At 39.8% G+C, this 20,368-nt stretch overlaps 2 protein-coding genes across 2 annotated transcripts; both read left to right on the top strand.

The window, feature by feature from the left end:
* Positions 1–5,448: 5,448 nt before the first annotated feature.
* LOC311007258 (heparan sulfate glucosamine 3-O-sulfotransferase 5) lies at positions 5,449–7,907 on the top strand (the record flags this gene model as incomplete). The annotated part of the gene is made up of 2 exons (XM_084000375.1): positions 5,449–5,555; positions 6,977–7,907. The coding sequence occupies 2 exons, from the start codon at positions 5,449–5,451 to the stop codon at positions 7,905–7,907; spliced, it is 1,038 nt and encodes a 345-aa protein (XP_083856501.1).
* Positions 7,908–9,857: 1,950 nt separating this feature from the next.
* LOC311007019 (histone deacetylase 2) lies at positions 9,858–20,128 on the top strand. Its single transcript, XM_084000101.1, has 14 exons — positions 9,858–10,035; positions 11,055–11,167; positions 11,312–11,429; positions 12,317–12,391; positions 12,664–12,802; positions 12,924–13,065; positions 13,211–13,303; positions 13,769–13,877; positions 13,998–14,138; positions 16,695–16,803; positions 17,222–17,352; positions 18,216–18,371; positions 18,997–19,054; positions 19,931–20,128. The coding sequence occupies exons 1-14, from the start codon at positions 9,981–9,983 to the stop codon at positions 19,959–19,961; spliced, it is 1,470 nt and encodes a 489-aa protein (XP_083856227.1). The 5' UTR covers positions 9,858–9,980; the 3' UTR covers positions 19,962–20,128.
* The last annotated feature ends 240 nt before the right edge of the window (positions 20,129–20,368 follow it).

The following is a 20,368-nucleotide window of genomic DNA, read 5'->3' as shown; positions in this document are numbered from 1 at the left end:
CTGCAGTGTTTTCCTTGCGCGTTTCTGCTCCTTTGTTTCTCTGTGAGTTAAATAAAATATTTTTGTTGCTCAGTACTAGTTTTTGTGCTGTGTCTGCATCTGGGTCCAGTCCACCTACATATCCTTGACACACAGTCAGGTACTGCCAATGTGTAGTGGTCAGACTTATGGGTTGGAGTCAGCAGGGGATTGTGCAAGACTGCAAAATATATATATACACTGCATTGCATATATTGGGAAATGTTGTGATATTATTGCATGGGTAAATTAATATCATAGTCATTGCGTACATTCATGGTCCCAAGACAATCAACCCATCTCATTTTGGAGAAACCAGTTAGGTTAAAACTAAAAACATAGGTTCTGCAAAAGTTGCTAACTTGAGTCCAGCAAACCAACTCAGTAGCAGTGTCATTCTAAAGTTAGCTAGCAGTCGCTACATTTGCTGTAAACTGGTCAAACTTCGAACTGAGCAACACTGTGTTTAATTGCTTATAACTTCAACCTTTCGCCTGTAAGAAGAATTAGTGATTTCCTCTTTGTTAAAGAAAAAAAAAAAATCTGTGTAAGATGGCTACAAGAAAGCAAGGTGGTACACAAATAGATTGACCTGACGGTTGATGAACATTTTGAGTTTGGTGACCTTAAATGGTAAATGGTAAATGGACTTGCACTTATATAGCGCTTTTCTAGTCACTCGGACCACTCAAAGCGCTTTACAATGTAATGGTCGCTTATTGCTGGTGCAACCCTCAGGACAACATTTTTCTTGGCATGTACAAAACCACAACCCAGCACACACTACTACCTCTGCAGAAAAAAATATATCCACACTGTGAAAAACCTTTCATGTGGTATTTCATTTCTATGATCAGAAACCCCATGTCCATCTACTGCTGGGAAAATTCCCCTCCAGATTATTCCTGACAGTGAACTTCAACCTAACCCATCTGCAGACCTATTTTATTTCATATATGCTTAGAACTTCTGTGCTCACTGTGTCATGTCTACCATTCGTGCAAAATATTTCCTTTCCCCTCCTTCGGCGATGCTCCTAGCCTCTGGTTGTTTCGATCAAAACCTTGCTCTGTCTTGAAACCCTGGGAGGAGGAAACAGCTTTAGAGTTTATTTAGGTCACAATGTGTGAGCATCTGCTTTATAGACAAGATAAATAACTTCTACTCTCCTGAGCGATCTTACCTGGCAGGAGCAGGGGTATCATTTCTCAAGTACTCCTCTGAATTACTATATACGTATAATTCTCTCTGGTTGTATGGCAGAGTTAAATATGCAAACACAAAGTAGAGGCTTTTGCCCAGTGCATAGTTTATGAAAATAAACTGCTCCATAATGGATCATTCTGTACGAGTGCTCTCTTGGGTTCTTGCCCCAGTACATCGCTTTTGGTTGTAGGTCTCTGACAGGGCAAACAATTAATTTCTATGTATGCCTATAAATAAGTCATGAAGAATGCGCAAAAAAATGGTACTCACTATTTATTAGTGCACCAGGGATCTGCTGAGAGCTGCTCTGAGCCTCTGGAGGTCAAACACTCACTGCACAAGAGTTTCCATTTTAATGAGTTGCACTGTTGAGTCTAAAAAGCGAGGCTATGTAAGTTTTGCTGAACATTACTGTGGCCTTAAATGACATTACTGTCGGCTAAACCGTGACTATCCTATAGCGTTTTAAAGGTCATGTGGGGTTTTTTTTTTATCACCATTCAAAAGCTCAAAGTATGAGAAAAAGCGTAAGGAACAGATTAGAGCAGTGATTCCTAACCTGTGAGCAGGGGTCCACTGGTAGACCACAAGCGTATATCAAGTGGGCTGGCTAATGGGTGAATTAAAATTTTAAACGTTTTTGAATGTTCTAAAGCAAAAATGTATTGAAATATATATTTCAGTTCTTGTTTTGTTTTCTTCTCATATTAAGGCCTAAGTCAAATAATACGAACTTCTATGTTGTTGCCAATGAACTAGCTTATCTCAGTCTAATTTTGTGCAAAAAGATTTCATTCAAATCATGGCAAAAAGTGAAGAATCAGATGAATAAGTGGTTAGCAACAGGAAGAGTTAAAATGAAAGAGGGTCAAGGGACAGATGCTGAATTGGCAACTGATCCTATAACTTGTGAAGCCACCAAACTAAAAACCCACCGAATTTGGGATGAGGGAACCGCAAGTGCAAAAACATTGACTCACTTCCTGTTAAGACTCATTCTTGCAGTGTCTTAACAGATAAGAGTTTAGTATTAGCCATTAAGCCACAAAAAGCTACTCTGGCTGGTTTCACAGAGATGTACTAATGCCACCAAATAGGCCTAACCAGACTTCAGATAGACTGGGTCTAAATTTGGCAGTTGCACAAAGCACTTTAGTTCATGACTGAGTTATACAGTTAATTTTGGTTAAATTAAGACTTATTTATTAAAGGTCTGACTGAAGAGCTGCATCCAACCACTGAGCTTTATTTACCCATGTTACAATAGTGTATGAAGTGTGAGAAATCTGGGGGGGAATATGTCTGTGGTCTGTAAAAACTATTTCCTCTCTCATCATTATTTCTATAACAGTATTACAGCAACAAATGATCTCGTTTTCTGTTTTGTTTTTTTGCTGTTGAGTGATGGTTATCCTGGGTATCTTTATTGTTTCCATGGTAACATACGTTTTAGGCATAAGTTAGTGGCAAATGTTTTTGGATTAAAATGAGTCGGCCTTTATCTTCGTGACAAACATCAAATTGATCAATGAACAAATTAATAAAGTTCATATTCATAATAGGACTGTAGCAGCAAAAGCATCAGAGTATTGAATTAACCAAGGGCACAAGCTTTGATTAGTATATGAATTAAACTCTTTTTAAACTTAAGAAAAAAAAATGTTGTCACAGTTTCATGTTAAATCTGAAAAATGAAAGAAAGCCATTCTGGATAATATGATCTTATTACTTTGATATAAATGACACTCCATGAAAAGTGGATAACCTAAAAATCTGAATTAGTGTCTCTCAACATTGAAAGAGAATACTGAATAGACTCCATTTCCATTGAATGTATTGCTCCCACTTGTTTCAGAGATACAGGATGTAATGAAAAACATTTTTCCTCCAAATGGGACTCCACGAACGCAGGGCCAGCCCCTGGCTAACTGGCTTTATTCTTCTGCTTTGTCAGACTGATGAAATTGCAATTGCTCTGCTGGTCTCCCTTCAGAAGATACCACGAGGCAGAATGAGTGAAATGTTTTCCAGTCACACCGGGGTCAGAACCTCTCTCCACTTGTTTATGAGATACTCTGGAGGATCTGCTCTGCTGGTAATGGTAGGCAGTTTTAAAGGCTGGATTAGAGTGGAATTGGCCCTTTTGTAATAGTGCGATGACTTCTGTATAGATCTGTTATTCCATAATGTAATTTACCTAGTCACACTGTGGTAAGCTTGCAGATGCAAGTATCGATCTGCAAAAACACAGACTTTTCTTTAATTAGAACGAGACTAACATTTATCCATCTGTATAAAAGGGCACGGTGCCCTCTCATGGAGAGGAGATTCATTCCTGCATTTTCTCTGAAGGTCAAAAGAGCAGGAAATATTAACATAATGTGACTATCCATACAAGTTTTCCTAATTTGAACCTTTTGTCTGAGGATACCAGATTTTGAAGTCTACTTTCATTGGGTTAGAAAGACCAAAAAGCCAGCTCATTTCCTCAAGAGAAAAACATGATTAAAATAGGGTATATGTTTGATGGTGCTAGTTGACCAGTATATGTTTAGAGCAGAGACAGTAAATAAAGATGATGACACACACAGGTTTCTGAAGAGCAAATGTGAAGCTCATTGAGCTGCACTGCTGCCATCTCAACAGTGTCTGAGCTGAAACGTTGTTCATGTCAGTGGTGAGCACATGCACTCCCACCTGTTGGAGATGGGAGTATTTATTGTTCAGCCTAAGGTTGACGCTTGGTTTAGTTTGTTTTCGCCTTCTAGGTAGGTGAACAAATCATGTTTTGTCATTACTTGTCATTTCAATTCTGTGTTATTTCACTGTCCACACAGTCAACACAACATAGTATTAACCCTAGCCCTAATAAAGCTGTGCAGAATTTTTAAACAAACCTTTTTACTTTTATACTCGTTTCCTGGGAGACAAAAAAAAAAAACATCTGGCTCTTTGCACAACCAAACACTCACTGGAACTTTTTCTACCAAAAAAGTTGTAAAATATTGATACCAGATGTTACAGCTAATATCCAAGTTTGATTCCAAAATGTATACATTTTATCATTAAAAAAACACTGTTTTACTACATCACAGAATTATAGGTGGCAAAGGTTGATTGCTTTTTCTAGCATTGCATCAAAGAACAACGCCTGATAGTTCCATGGAGGTCACTAATTGAACAACTCCACTCTCAGTGTAACATGCTTTTTCCTTGAAACCAGAAAAACATAAAGCAGTCCTCCAAAACAGTAACAGCATGTAGTTAGTTTACAAATGGATGACATTTGTAATACAATGTATTTATTCTTGTCATGTCACCAACAGAGCATGCTGGGAAATCCCACACAGACTCCTGGAGGAGCAAGTTGTTGTATGTGAAGGAAAAAAGCAAAAGGATAAGCTGGAGGGTTAGAAGGGTTTGACAGATGGGCCTACATGGCCTCAAGGAGCGGAGTCCACAGGGTTTTCCAATATGCCTGACGGCGTCAGTGGCAACAGGCAACAAAAAAATAAAGGTGTGAAAAGGGGGAAAAGAAAGAGACAGAAATGGTTAGATTCATAAAAAATACTAATAGCAAGCTAAAATAAAAGAGCAAAAGACAAAAGGGTGCAAAGAAAAGACAAAAGAAAACATGTCTTGAAGTGAATACAGCTAATTTAACATAAATATGTAACAGCTTTAGCACCTTTGTATTTTCCCCACCATGCAGAACTATAACAAATAGACAGAAGGAGCAGGAGGGGTGGTGTTGAGCAAAGGAGGGGAACATATGTCGTTGTTGTTGTACTGGAGAATCAGGTATGTGGAAGCTATTAAGTGGGTAAGAATAGGAGAGCAGATTCTCTTATAGCTAGGTCATCGTATTCATGAAAGGCAATCATTTCTCCACAGAAATGTTTTCTAATAAAAGATTTTGCCACTGAACTGCTTCAGTGGGAAACTTTATGACATCACAGGCTTCTGTCTCAGATCTAATCTGATTCTGGTGGAGTTGACGCAAATAAATAAATAACTGTAACAGTGGTGGTTGGTGGGTGAGCATTTCCTCTAATGGCACTGCAGCACTTTTCAGGCGCGCGAGCGTGGCTTAATCACTTGTAAGACTTGATTGAGTGTGTGTTAATAAACATTAGGCTGTCTCTCTTCCCCCTGGTGATTAGTGGTTTATGTGCTCTGCTCTCTGCAGGCTGAAGACGCAGTCCTGAAGATTGATGGAGGGCCATGCTATTCAAACAGCAGGCATTGCTGAGACAGAAGCTCTTCGTTCTGGGCAGCCTTGCTATTGGAAGTGTCCTTTATCTCGTAGCCAGGGTTGGGACCTTGGATAGGTAAGTCATGGCAGTCACATCCTGAGAAACATGATGTGGTTATTCTTTTCTTTTTTTTTGGGGGGGGGGGGGTATTTATTTGGTGGTGGTCCGATATAAAAACAATGTATTTGTGTTAAATCTCTCTCAGGCTTTTCCTGGAGCTCTAGTAACAACAGGTCAGTGAGCTGTCATGATCCCATACAAATATAGGAGATTTCAGGTAAAGCACAGAAGCCCCCTTTTCCCACTGGCCAAGAAACAGTTTAAACCCGCTAACAATTGGCTTCTGACCGCAGTGGGAAAGGGTCACCGAACCGCATTGAACCACGTTGACATGCGTCACACAACCCTGCAATCAACGCGGGTTTTAATCAGCTCGCCTCTGATCGACTTGCAATGGGAATGTCAGACCCTGGTCAACCCGCTAATTTACGTGACGTCATGCCAGGCGCCACTCGTACACGCTTTGCTCGCACATAATCAACATGGCACAGCACTGGCAAGACAGTGAGATAAGAGAGCAACTCATGATCAGTGGGGAAGAGGAGGTTCAGCGCCAGGGAACGGGAAAAAATAAACTGATCACCGCTGTAGTGTATGGACTAGGCCTATATTTTTATGGTGGGCTACATTAGATGTTGTATAAACACGTAGTGATGGGTAATTGTTTTCATGTGCGTAGTGATATGTGTGCTGTTACATTCTGTATCGATGGCAACGTGCAAAGCACAGACGAACAGCAGTTGAGGTGAACGGCCACGCAGCTCGCCAGCTAGAGATCAGACGTGGGTTTTTGGGCCAGTGACATCACAAAGTGACAGAAGTCCTGACAGCTGTTTTTTTAGGGTTAGTTTCTGAATACAGGCTGTGTGCGTTTCTTTGTGGACGGAGGCTTTAATACTTTTACAGTATTAATATAGAACCGAGTTGGCTCGTTTTATAGTCCAAGAAGACATGAAAATCTTACTTTAAACAAGATGGGATCTTTAATGAAAAATAAAACACTCAGTAATAAGTATTTATTATTATTATTATTATTATTATTATTATTATTATTATTATTATTATTATTATTATTATTATTATTATAAATAATTTTTTTTATGCTAAATTCTTGATGTTTTGATTGTTTGTCTGTTTTTTTTGTGTGAAAAATTAAGAGTAATGTTTGTTTGATTTTGAATAAATCAGGAAAACATGCTGCATTGGGGATAAAAAAAGCCGGGGAAACGGGCAAAGAGCACAGCACCTAGAAACTCTGACTTGATTTAAATTAATCTTCAAGGCAAACCGTGTGTTTTACTCTTGGCTGTTTCGCAAAAAGCAGTCACCCTAAATAAAATCACTGCGGTATTTTAACCGAGCCAAATATTCCTTTGCATATGAAGTTAAGAATCCTTGTTATTATAAGTTATGGTGTCCTTTTTTTTGTCTTTCAGGCTACAGCCTATTTGTCCTATTGAAAGGAGACTGACCCCCCCTGAGCCAGAGCAGATCCCTCTCCGCACCCTGCAGTTTAAGCGTGGCCTGCTCCATGAATTACGTAAGGGCAATGCCACCAAAGAGCAAATCCGCTTGCACAACCTGGTCCAGCAGCTGCCTCGGGCTATCATCATCGGAGTGCGCAAGGGGGGCACCCGTGCCCTGCTGGAGATGCTCAACCTGCACCCAGCGGTGGTCAAGGCCTCACAGGAAATCCACTTCTTTGACAATGACCAAAACTACGCCCGGGGCATCGACTGGTACAGAGGGAAAATGCCCTTCTCCTTCCCTCATCAGATCACCATTGAGAAGAGCCCCGCCTACTTCATCACAGAGGAGGTCCCTGAACGCATCTTCAAGATGAACTCCTCCATTAAGCTGCTGATCATCGTCCGAGAGCCCACCACCAGAGCTGTGTCTGACTACACACAAGTTCTGGAGGGCAAGGAGCGCAAAAACAAGACCTACCACAAGTTTGAGAAGCTGGCCATCGACACCAACACCTGTGAGGTGAACACAAAGTACAAAGCTGTCCGGACCAGCATCTACACCAAACATCTGGAGCGCTGGCTGAAGTATTTTCCTGTGGAGCAGTTCCACATTGTGGACGGGGACCGCCTGATCACGGACCCGCTGCCAGAGCTGCAGCTCGTGGAACGCTTCCTCAACCTTCCCTCAAGGATCAGCCAGTATAACCTGTACTTCAACGCCACCAGGGGATTCTACTGTCTGCGATTTAACATTGTCTTTAATAAGTGCCTGGCAGGCAGCAAAGGCCGCATCCATCCAGAGGTGGACCCGTCCGTGGTGACTAAACTGCAGAAGTTCTTTCACCCCTTCAATCAGAAGTTTTACCAGATCACTGGTAGAACATTCAACTGGCCATGATGAGCTTTGAACTTCACTGAGATTCCTTGTATTGGTGTTTTTCTGTTTGTTTTTTAAACGCCACGCTATGAGATCTCACAAGATATTAATAGCACTTTGACTGAATTTAATACAAGAATGCCAGTGTGACCAAATATAAAAAAGGAACTTGATGTAAGTTTGTTTTTATGTGTGTGGAAAATAAAACAAAACTGTTTGACTGGTTTTACTAAAAGATCCAGTTCAAAGCACTTGATCTTGCAATTTCATCCACCTGTCTGTCAATGTTCCTCATGAAGAAAAACAACCAGTACTGAACTGTGATTAACTAAAGAGATTATTTTTGTTGCTTTTTAAAGGGACGATCAAACGTTGACATTCATGCTGTTAAAATAAGCTTTAAGTGTGGTGTTTTTTCCATGACAAAAAGATGACAAATTTACACCTCATAAACAACAAAATTGTTCATTTGTCCCCTATCATGTTGTCATTTGATCAAAACTTGCATGTGCAATCAAGATGTCATTATACAGTTACATTATAGGATCTTGTATTAATTAATTGTCTTCCGTTAATATTGTTTTTTCACCACAATTTCTTTCTAGTTCATACTGTGATGCATCACTGAGAGGATGAGCATAAATCCTCACCCCAGATATTATCATTATCCAGAAAAGGATCATCAGAGTGAGTCTGACTTCAATGCATTTCAGACTTACACTCATGTTTTATTGTAAGTATGTTGTTCCTTCCCTGACAGAGTTCCCATTGGATTGCAAAATAACTGGCAAAAGCCATATTGAAAAAAAAAAGTTGTTATCTTTGATTCTTGTCAAACCAATTGCTTATTCTAAGGTGATTAACAAAATCTGTCTGTTTCCGTGCAAATATTCATTCTGTATCATGTGTGTTGTTAAAATGGTTAAATTAAAAGAACATGTAAACATGTGTCAACCAATTTATTTGTGTCCTGCATTTTGCTACCAAATGGACTAATTTAACATTTTTGGAAATAGATAAGATTGATGTCACTCTCGTGTCTGTGTGTTAAGTGCATAGTGTGAGTCTTGGGCTAGCTGTTTCCTCCTGATCCCAGTCTTAATGATAATCTGTAAGCCAAACACCTCCCAATTTAAATATTGTGCTGTAAACAGTGACTTGAGAGTAGCAGAAAACTTCCAGTCAAAAGGAATGCACACCTCAAAATGTTAACCTGTAAAACTGTAGCCTACATCACATTCATAAAAGGGAGAGGCAAGACTGGTGATCTCGATTTGCGGTTTTATTTGCCATTTACACAGGTAATAGGGTAACTTGATACTCGTGACAAATCACGCTTCCCCCTTAATGCCCTCAGAGGAGGTTTAATTTAGGTTTTGACTAGCCTACCCTAAGGACTCTTACAAAAAACCCTCATGTGCTCATCCTGAACCCCGAGAATTGCTCTACAAGGATAAAGTGGAGATGAGGTGAAACTGTAACACATTATAACCATTAGATGATGCCTGGCTGCAAGTAGACACATTAGCCTAATGTGAAATTTGAACATTGTATTTGTTAAAAGCCTCGAGTGTTTGTTTGTGTCACTTTGTTACTAGGGGCAGAACAGAATGTAACAAAGATAATGCTGACATCTAGTGTTGTATCAGAGCAGAAAATAAAATGCTGCCCTCCTTTTGTTGGACATAGGCTACCTGCACAGGAGTCAAAATTATTTTTGCACAATACCATGATGCTTTAAAACAGCTTATCTGTGACCCCCCATGAGTTTGACAGTGTTTCTCTCAGGAATTTTGAACCCATGTTTTTCTAAGTTTTAGGCTACATAAAGGCTACTTTTAATCATGATAGCCTATTAGGCCTACTGTTGGGGCAGTGCAAGTGACCCCATGTTGCCTGCCTCCAGGGGCCAGAGGCCACCTCTGACGTGACAGCCCGCCCCGCCCCCGTAGTGGTTGCGCCTCCCATCCGACGGCGCTCAGCCGCTGTGTGTGTGTATTCATCTGTGCTGGTGCCGTCCATTCAGTTTTCCATCCACTGAAGCCAATTCAAACCAACTTTTTTATTTTTTTTATTTACAAAACTGCTCCAAACATGGCTTACACAACCGCCGGTGGGACCAAGAAGAAGGTCTGCTACTACTACGACGGTACGGGACATCCGGAGTGTCTCAGTGGGGAGCCCGAACCTGAGACATCTGGCCAGGCTAACGCTAGCCGCTTAGCTAGTCGGTTTAGCTGCTGGTGAATGAATGGTGTTAGAGTTAGCTACCGAGCTAGCCTTAACTAGTGTCACCTTGCGTGTTAACTCGTTAAAAAAAAGCACTTTAAACGAACCAAATGTACAATTTACATCTAAAATTTACCGAATGAGAGTGTAAAAATCAACGTCATGTCTGGTTAAATTAATGTTTAATGGTTTAATTAGCTAAATGTTAACGAACGTGACGGAGGGATTGCGACACTCATTATCATCATTGTTTGCTTTGTGCACCGTCCTACTCACACGTACCCTGGATGAACGGGAAGTGATGAGAAAGTGTTGACCCAGTGTGACAAAGTTGGTTTTTTGAAGTCACAAAACGAAATGCGCAACTATTTCACGCAGTGTGCTCAGGTCTGATTGATGCGCAGAAGTGTTAAATGGCTCTTTGAGGCCAGATAGCACAGTTTCAAGTTGAAGAAACCCACAATATGCAGGTCAATGAAGACACAGTAGTCACAGTTACCTGCTGAACTGGTGTTCTTATTCATGTACACCGACTGAAGCAGTGCCATGAAGTGACACTTGGTGGCATCACAAACGTATCTAATGATATGAGGTCTATATGCACACAAATATTCACTGAACTCACCAGTGTGATAATAAGCCTGGTTACCCTCTCATCATTTGGAGGTTCACTGAATTTAAATTCAGATTTGTGCATCATGTTCATTTCCATACACTAGAAAAACAAACATTTTACACAACTCTTTGTGTGGTATATTGTAGGGTGAGACACTACTGCCATCATAAACTCAAAGAGTCATTATCATTGTGATATGAATTAACATAATATCAACAAAATTGGATAGATAGTTGAATAGGGCTGCTAGTCATTGTTAGACTGTATATGATTAAAACACATACTGTTGCTTTTTGAATGCTTTAACCTGTGTCCATTTGCAGGTGACATAGGAAATTATTACTACGGACAGGGACATCCCATGAAACCACATCGTATCAGGATGACCCACAACCTGCTTCTAAACTATGGACTTTACAGGAAAATGGAAATCTATGTATGTTGTGAATCACACATGTATTGTATATATGCTGTACTGTTGTAACAGGAGCACCAACGTTAATGAATTATGGAAATTGCAGCACTTGTCTTTGTCCTGCCTTGGTCTTCATCCAGCTGCTTTATTTTTTGTGTGTTTTAGAGACCACACAAAGCCACAGGAGAGGAGATGACAAAATATCACAGTGATGACTACATCAAGTTCCTCCAATCCATACGGCCAGACAACATGTCTGAGTTCAGCAAGCAGATGCAGCGCTGTAAGTTGTTCTCAATACACATGTAACAAATATTTTTTTTAAGTATTAGATTTATTTGTTAATTATTTGTTCACACAACGGCCAACAATCTTCTTTGGTGGGTTTCACCCAACTGTTTCATCAACATCATATTAGACTTAATGTTAAATGAATTAGTTTGCAACACTTGAAGGTCTATGTTTTATGGGGTGTCTCGGGGCCCGGCGTCTCGTGCATCCTGAATGGTTAAACACCTGTGTGTGTGTGGTGCTGGTCCTGTTCCCACCAGACACTTGATCCTTACTTGGTGGATCTTCGCAGCAGAAATGGGAGACATTTCCAAAACAAAATTATATAGAATATTTTTCACTTTGGGATGGACACGGTAAATAAAAACATTTTGATAATATATTGATTATATGAAATGTGCCATGCTCAATGAAAAGGTGTGGGAGAGTACATATTGCGTCTCACCTTTATTCATTGGAGTTGTTGAATTTAGTTTGCAGTTGACCAGCTGATAAAGTACAGTGCCGCCAGTTGTCTGAAACTGGGTCAGTTTTGTGGCATCAGACCTTTAACACACCACAGTCCATTGCAAAGTTTGTTCAAAGGCTGCTGCTACTAAAAACTGCAACATGACCGATTTTTTCAATATCTCAAACGGAAGCAGCAGCTGAGTGGGAGAAATGTCTCACTACAAGTTGCAAAAGAGACACTACAGCTCACAAACACATTCCCCACATGGTGGAAAACTACTACTGAATCAATCACTGCATATTGCTGACGATATGGTGACCATATGGAAAAGCAACAACTCCCAACTCCAAAACCTTCACACCAAGCTGCTGTTCCTGTTTTGTTATTGTCCCCGTAGTAACATCTGTATTTTCATTTTTGTGTTACAGTCAATGTTGGAGAAGATTGTCCTGTATTTGATGGGTTGTTTGAGTTCTGCCAACTCTCCGCCGGTGGCTCTGCTGGTAAGTAACATGGAAGTGGATTGTTAGATTATATCACCTTATGTTGATGTAAACATTACCTCTCTGAAGTCTTTGTTCAGAACTCTGAACACTTTGTGGGCATTGTTACCACATGCTACATTTCTACTCACTCTGGGCTCATTTGTCACTGCAATAACATCACACGTCATGTCTTGACCACCGGAAAGTTTGGCGTCCACAGATTCTTGTGTATATTTTTGAAGAGGAATCTGTAAAATATCATGAAACCATATGTTTTCTGTTGTGCTCAGCTGGTTCAGTGAAACTGAACCGACAGCAGACTGATATCGCAGTGAACTGGGCCGGAGGACTTCACCATGCTAAGAAGTCTGAAGCCTCTGGGTTCTGCTATGTTAACGACATTGTGCTGGCCATCCTGGAACTGCTCAAGTACGTTTCACCTACAGCTTCAATAAAGTCATGATCTGCAGGAGGACACATTTACATTGTTAAGCGAATTTCACATAATTTGTGTTTTTCTGTCTCTGACTGTGCCGTCCCTCTCTCCAAGGTACCACCAGAGAGTGCTGTACATTGACATAGACATCCACCATGGGGACGGAGTGGAGGAGGCCTTCTACACCACAGATAGAGTCATGACTGTGTCCTTCCATAAATATGGGGAGTACTTCCCTGGAACCGGAGACCTCAGGGTGAGCCTCACATCTTCATCCTCATAGTTCATGTATGAACCGACACAGTAGTCTAGTTGCGGGTAACTTTTCCACCTGCGTTACTGCTCACATAGTTGGTGATTTGTCTTCTTTCTTTTGTTCTGTTTCTCGTCTCTGTATGTAGGATATTGGAGCTGGAAAAGGCAAATATTACGCTGTCAACTTCCCTCTGCGGGATGGTATTGATGATGAATCCTACGAGAAAATCTTCAAGCCTGTGAGTCATTATTCAAATCACTGAAATGACAAGACCTCTTTGCATTCCATTGTAAATATTATTTACACAATCTTTTTCAGACATCCCTCTTGAACAGAATCAGTCCTGTTATCTCAGCAGCTCACATCAACGGATACTAGAAAACAGTTACATGCCTAAAATGTTTATACCTGGCCTTATTTAATGTAATGAGACTTGAAACTACCATAAACGATAGTTAAATTTAGCATTGGAGTAAGTTTCTGTGACAAATGACAAACCCACAGATAAATCTGCTATATAACTTACAGCTACAAAACAGCACAAAGAGTAGCATGAGATTTTCCAGTGTCATCATGAATCAGAGAGTCCATAATGAATACACAACATGCCACAAAACTTGATTGCTGACAGAAAACCGGTCTTTACTCATTAAAGGGGTGATGATGTTTGAACACGTTCTTAGTGGTATGCTTTTTTGTGCAGGTGATGGCCAAGGTGATGGAGATGTACCAGCCCAGTGCTGTGGTTCTTCAGTGTGGTGCAGACTCTCTCTCAGGAGACCGACTTGGCTGCTTTAACCTCACCATCCGCGGTTTGTAAAACACACAAACATGTATCAAATAAACCTACACATTCACATGTCAGGGGGTTCTGAATGCTCTGAGAAGTCTCTAAAACAAGTGCGTTGCATCGTGTCTCTTGTTTCTCACAGGACATGCCAAGTGTGTGGAGTACATGAAGTCCTTTAACCTCCCGATGCTCATGCTGGGTGGAGGAGGATACACCATCCGTAACGTGGCCCGCTGCTGGACCTATGAGACCGCTGTGGCTCTGGACACAGACATCCCTGATGGTTCGTCATGATCACATTTCAATGAATATCAAGGATGCTAAAAAATACTACTTTTGACCAGGCTGAGTTTAAAACAAGGCCATGATAGGTCAGAGCAGTATGACTAGAGCTTTATGTATATTATATGAGCCTTTAAAGTTTAAACAATTCTGTGTGTGATCGTGGGAATTGTAGGATCTAGGGGACTGAGTGCTCGTCCAATAAGATGACAAATAATCTCATTTTATTATAAATTAATTATATGTAACCACAGTGTTAACACAAGTTTAGTTTAGTTTAATAAGTTTATTTGTATCAGGGACAATGTACAAAATAACATTAGTCTCGAAATGAGACGAGATGCCTTGTACCGGATTTAGCTTACTAGCTACTTTCCATCCGTAGTCCCTGGGCAGGTGAATAAGAACAATAGAAATATAAGAATTATCAATTTACATAGCATTCTAAACATCCATACACATATGCATATACACCCTCTCACACATCACAAACACTCAGGACATAGTCATATTTCATATCAGTTAACAAAACATACAGTTATTAAAATACTTCACACTTTGCCAAGGTTAAAAATAATTTAGGCTCATGATTAATGCTGACATGTCTGATTTCTTAGGATCCATTGTTTGACTCCCCGGGAGAAAACATTGAAGTCTGTACAGAGTTTCAGATTAGTTGTAAGATTGTTCCATGATTTGACAGATTTAAAAGAGAAGGCAGATTGAGCAAAGGCAGAGCTACGCTTAGGGATGTTACAATCTCCACTTGAGACAGATCTTAAAGCTCTGGTGGAGTGCTCAGAGCAGAGTTTAACAAAGGTTTTCAATGGGGGAGGGGCAACATTATGAATTATTTTGTACACTAGACGGACATTAGAATACATCATTAGATTATCAAAGCTAAGCATTTTATATTTGTTTAGTATTTCACAGTGATGATACTGTCGTGACTTTCTGTCTAATATTTTCAGTGCTTGTTTGTGTAGTGACCTGATGGGTTTCAGGACAGATGGACTTGCCTGAGACCAACAGGACATACAGTAATTATAATGTGACAAAATCATGGCATTGAAATAAGTTTTCGCGGCTTCAACTGTTAATGAGTTCCTGATGTTTCTAAAATTTAACAAGTTATATTTCAGCGTGTGGCTCATTTTCTTAACATGGCCCTTAAATGTAAGAGTGGAATCTAGTATCACACCCAGGTATTTGAACTCATTGACATTTTTTATTATTTCTCCATTAACATATATATTTGGGAAAATAGTATTTCGTTGTTTATTTGAGAAATACATGGTTACCGTTTTATTAGTATTAAGTGTAAGACGAGAGTACTGAAGCCACCGTGTAACTTTTTCCATTGCCATTGACAGCTTCACAGCTACTTCTTCGGGATCTTTCCCAGCAGTGTACAGGACCGTATCGTCCGCATACATCAGGGTCCCTACTTCATCACACACAGATGGAAGGTCATTAATGTATGTGCTAAACAGCAGCGGTCCTAAGATGGAGCCCTGCGGCACTCCCAACACACAGGCTTTAGAAGACGAAGTTTTATCAAGTAATGTGAAGTTCACAATATCTTATCAATCTGTTAAAAGTAAGGCACTGAAATAGGTTGTAAATCATCAATTTATGTTTGATCATTGTTGGAATGTTCATTTATGCAAATAATTATTCACAATAATAGAAACAGGTTTACTTAACACCTCCTCTCACTGTATTAAGTCTTATTAATGAAGTTTAGTAAGTGATTACTGGCTGCAAATATTAAGGTTCATTACCATATTATATAAAGTCATGCACAGGGGATATCGAATGACCAAATACCATGCTAAAGCTTCTCATAACTGTGATCTAATTACGGTATTTACAATAATCCAATAATTAAAGTTTGAAATGTTAAACGTACTTATGAAAAAGTATGCAAACGCTCAGCAGCAAATAAAGTCCAGTTGTATTGAGACTATAACTGTAAGTCTGTCTCTTCATGGTTTATTAACCTCTACACAACAGTAGTGTTCTGAAGTGGACTAAATATAGTTTCTCAGACAGAGAGGCACTGAAGATACGTTGGAGGTGGTAGCTGAATGCAGGCAGCACCTCCCTCTCTCCTCAGCCTGGTCCATGTAGTGTTGGGATGTGGGATGGATCTGGGGGGGTCAGCAGTGGGTGAGTGTTATATGACTTCACCTCTGGAAAGCGACAGCCTGCCTGCTACCTTTGCTCGCAGGCGGCTGAGTCAGCAGACTGTCTGTTCCACTGAGTGTGTGTAACATAAAAAGAGGGGATGTAATCACAGGCTGTCGAATGGGCCAGCAGTCGCCTTAATGGAATTTCAGGACATTAACTGAACTCCTCACTCTCCTCCATTCATCCTCCTCTCAGTGAAGCTCAGTGCAGGTCCTAAGGCCCCAGTAAATCAAATTAACAGGTGTGTTATCACTCCTTCATTCCAGACGACTGATGATTTGACGCTTTGTTTTATCTGCAGTATATATCTTCTACAGCTGTTTGTCTTGGCCTAAGTTTTCACACAGTCATGTTTCCGTTGCAGAGCTGCCCTACAACGACTACTTTGAATACTTCGGGCCTGACTTCAAGCTGCACATCAGCCCCTCTAACATGACCAATCAGAACACACTGGAGTACATGGACAAAATCAAGTAAGAGGAGTTATTTTATAGACCTATTTTCTAGGCATAATTCTTATCAATGCTGATTTGTATGATGTATTTATCTGTAGTCTGCGTATCACCTCCAGTAGAGCTGGGTCATGATCACAACCTAGATGTACTTACAGCCCTAGTTTTTAATTTTCTTTTATTAACAAAATATCAGTATTTTTTTTCCATTGAGGCATTTTAAATATTTGTGTCATAACTCTTGACAACACTGATCCTCACTGGGCTTTAATAGGTAAATGAAGAGTGAGTGAGGAATAAACTTTATTTTCTACAGCACGAACTGTAGTCACAGCACTGTAGTAATCATTGTAACAAATATTCCTGTCAGTGTGAAAGTAGATGTCATGGTTAGTTAGTTCAGCTGATATGCATTGTTTTTGTCTGTCTGACTGTTCAGGCAGCGACTGTTTGAGAACCTGCGGATGCTCCCTCACGCGCCGGGAGTTCAGATGCAGGCCATCCCAGAGGACGCCATCCCAGACGACACTGTGGACGAGGACACAGAGGATCCTGACAAACGCTTGTCCAGTAAGCACCGCCTCTCATTTTAGTGCAGTGAAAATGGGCCAATGTGTCCATGTTTATTTACAGTATTTTAAACATTTTAAACATTTTAAACTTAATTTACATCCTCCAAAGATGTGCTCCCTCAAAACTCAGGACGTATTAACCCCCTCTAGAAAAAGGACATTGGTGAATTTCCAGGTTCCCTTGGATGGAAATTAAACCTCAACAAAGTGATTGACAAAGTCTCTGCCTGTACAAACTGACAGGTCAGAGATTCATCCCAAAGCAAAATAATTTACCAAAATCTTAATGGAACAAAATCAGATAAAGGCAAACAACCTGCAAGTGCCAATACTCAGTGGCACCTGGTAGAATAGATACCATTGGGGCATTGGGTCCTAATCACAGTGGCCTCCCCTTTCACCCTCTTCCCAAATATCCTGACTCTCTCTGTCCCTCTAACAGGGACATACAAAGCCAGACATAATAACATATTAAAATTAAATAATTATATAACAGTTAATTGTTTGTATAAATATATTACTGTGTGTTGGATATCCTATAAAAAAAGTCAAAGTAAGATCAATTGATGGGAACATAGAAATAATAATAATAAAAAAAAATGATGGGAACATAGAAATAATAATAATAAAAAAGGAAAATCTCCACCAGATGAAGTATTCCTGTGACTTTATCCGTCAACTCGATCTATAACAATAGAACTGTCAAACAGATTGGTTGTTAACACAGATGTCACAGAAATTAAGTTTCTTATCAGCTGCAGCTGTAATGTCACATCTAGGTATGTACAAGGAAGACATGACCGTGTCCACAGGATGTCCACCTCTACTGTAATTAATCAGTGTCCTGTGGTGTGGTTGCAGTCCGGGCCACAGATAAGAGGATAGCCTGTGATGAAGAGTTCTCTGACTCTGAGGACGAAGGGGAGGGTGGCAGGAGGAACGTGGCCAATTACAAGAAAGGAGCAAAGAGACCAAGAGTTGACGAAGACAAGAAGGAAGGAGAGGAGAAGAAAACTGGTGAGTAGTCTCAGTGAAGGCTTTTTCTTTGGCCCCCCACCACCTCTCTGTGGAGGTCCACTCTATTTTTAATTCAAGTTTTTATTTTTTATTTTTTTCATTTTTTTTTTACAAAAAAATCTATAATGCAACATTAGTACAAGTTAACGGGGGACATGCAGACAGGTAAACAACCAGACAGACAGACATACGATGACAAAAACACATTTGTGGACAAACAGGCAGAGTAACAGACATAAACGTACAGGGTAAAGTTTGGGAGGGAAGATATATTGTTTTTAGGGAGAATGAGGGTTGGTAAGGATTGTACATATTGAGAGTCCAGAGTTAGTTATGTTGATTGTGTGTGTGGACAGACATGTAAATGGCTTACGTTGTGACAGAGTTTTGTAAGAAGAGTATGAATGGATTCCAGGTTATTTTAAAAGCTCATTCTTTTTGATGAGGTTGATCCAGTGGAATATGGAATAGGTGGGATATCATGTGGCAGATAACTAGAGAGACTAGTTGTGAAGTTTTGTAATTTGGCATGAGAGTTACATCCAAAGTGTCTCAGTGTAGGCCTTGAGGAAAACAAGTAATGTTATTCTTCCATTTCATTCATTTGTTCTCTTTTCTATCTCAGAGATTAAAGAGGAGGAGAAAACGAAGGACATCAGTGCTGAGAAGACTGACTCAAAAAGGTGATGATTCTCTTTATTAAAATTTCCGCTATACTTCTTTGTTTTCTCCCACCTAAAAACTGATATTGCTCATTTACATGAGTGCTTAAGGAGAGAAATTGGACTTTTTTTCCAGCAGGTGTGTTACAATACTATGTAAATTTGCCATTTGAAACAGTCTCTACATGAGTGATCAGATCTCACTTCCCTATTTATTTGCAAATATACCGTACATTGTTGTTTTTGGCCTCTCCAACTGGTGCATTATAAGTGTGTTTACAAGACAGGGGAACAGGCACAACAACAGTTCTTTGAAATGGTAAAATATCTTCAATCTATGATGAAACTGTGTCAGGACCAAAGAGACTGTGTTCACACCTGTACTTAGAACAGTCCACTTGTGACTGGATCACCTGAAACAAATGTTAATACCAGGTCTGAACAGTGCATGTAAATGTAATAAAGGTCATGTAGACGCAACATTAAAAATGCGTCGTACATTGCTGTTGGACAGTTGCTGTGATGCTTCATATGATGACTTTGAATAGTTTCTCAGACTCTGCTCCTCTTAAACTTTGTGATCACCAAGACAACCTTACTTTTGTGCTGACTTTATAGAGAATGTAGCTGCACTGCGCTTTACTAATTTTTAATTAAAAGGAAAAAGGTGTGAAATTTTCCGACAGACATTTTCTGCCTTGGCTTGGATCAGCAGGTGTGACATTATTAGATCATTAGAACTTCTAATGAAATGAGAAGGGTAGTTACTTTTTAGTCTTGCATCTGCAGTATGCAGTTCAAATATTTAATTAAGCCAATTAAAATTCTGCCTGTTTCCAGAAATTCCACATTTTCCTTTCAAACCTCGGAATAATGAGAATAATTTGTCTCTACCAGTGTGAAGACTGAGCAGACCAGCAGTGCCTGAATTGTCCCAATACCAACACAACTCTGCGGTGCTGTCCAGCCTCAAAGATCCAACTCTTCAGCCAAACACGTCAGAAGCATTATTTATTATGACTTTTCTACCTGTAAATCTCTTAACTGTAAGCATCTCCCTATGTGTAGTGTATCAGTGGACTTCCTGAGACCGACAACTTGTTTTTTTAATCATTATTATTATTTTGTCATTTGATAACCATGAATTAATTTTATTCCAATGTGCTTGATCTTCTGAATGAAACAACAGGGACAAAAACAAGCAAGTCCCTGTTGTTTCATGAACCCACAGTGATTTGATGTCTAAATTTTGATATTTTGCATTTGTCAATAAAACTTTTTATACTGTTCCATTGAAATGTGTTACTTTATCTGTGGTGTTTGCTGTACAGAGCT

Source organism: Trachurus trachurus (genome assembly GCF_905171665.1).
Source record: "Trachurus trachurus genome assembly, chromosome: 24".
Lineage (NCBI taxonomy): Eukaryota > Metazoa > Chordata > Actinopteri > Carangiformes > Carangidae > Trachurus > Trachurus trachurus.
Note: the sequence above shows the minus strand (reverse complement) of the source record. Positions and strands in the feature narration are given on the sequence as shown.

What these genes read in the sequence shown, in the direction of transcription:
- LOC311007019 (XM_084000101.1), top strand. Translation starts at nt 9,981, where the DNA reads ATGGCTTACACAACCGCCGGTGGGACCAAGAAGAAGGTCTGCTACTAC. An exon ending in TCCTGACAAACGCTTGTCCA is followed by an intron (nt 17,353 to 18,215) that starts GTAAGCACCGCC and finishes GTGTGGTTGCAG; the next exon opens with TCCGGGCCACAGATAAGAGG. An exon ending in AGGAGAGGAGAAGAAAACTG is followed by an intron (nt 18,372 to 18,996) that starts GTGAGTAGTCTC and finishes TTTCTATCTCAG; the next exon opens with AGATTAAAGAGGAGGAGAAA.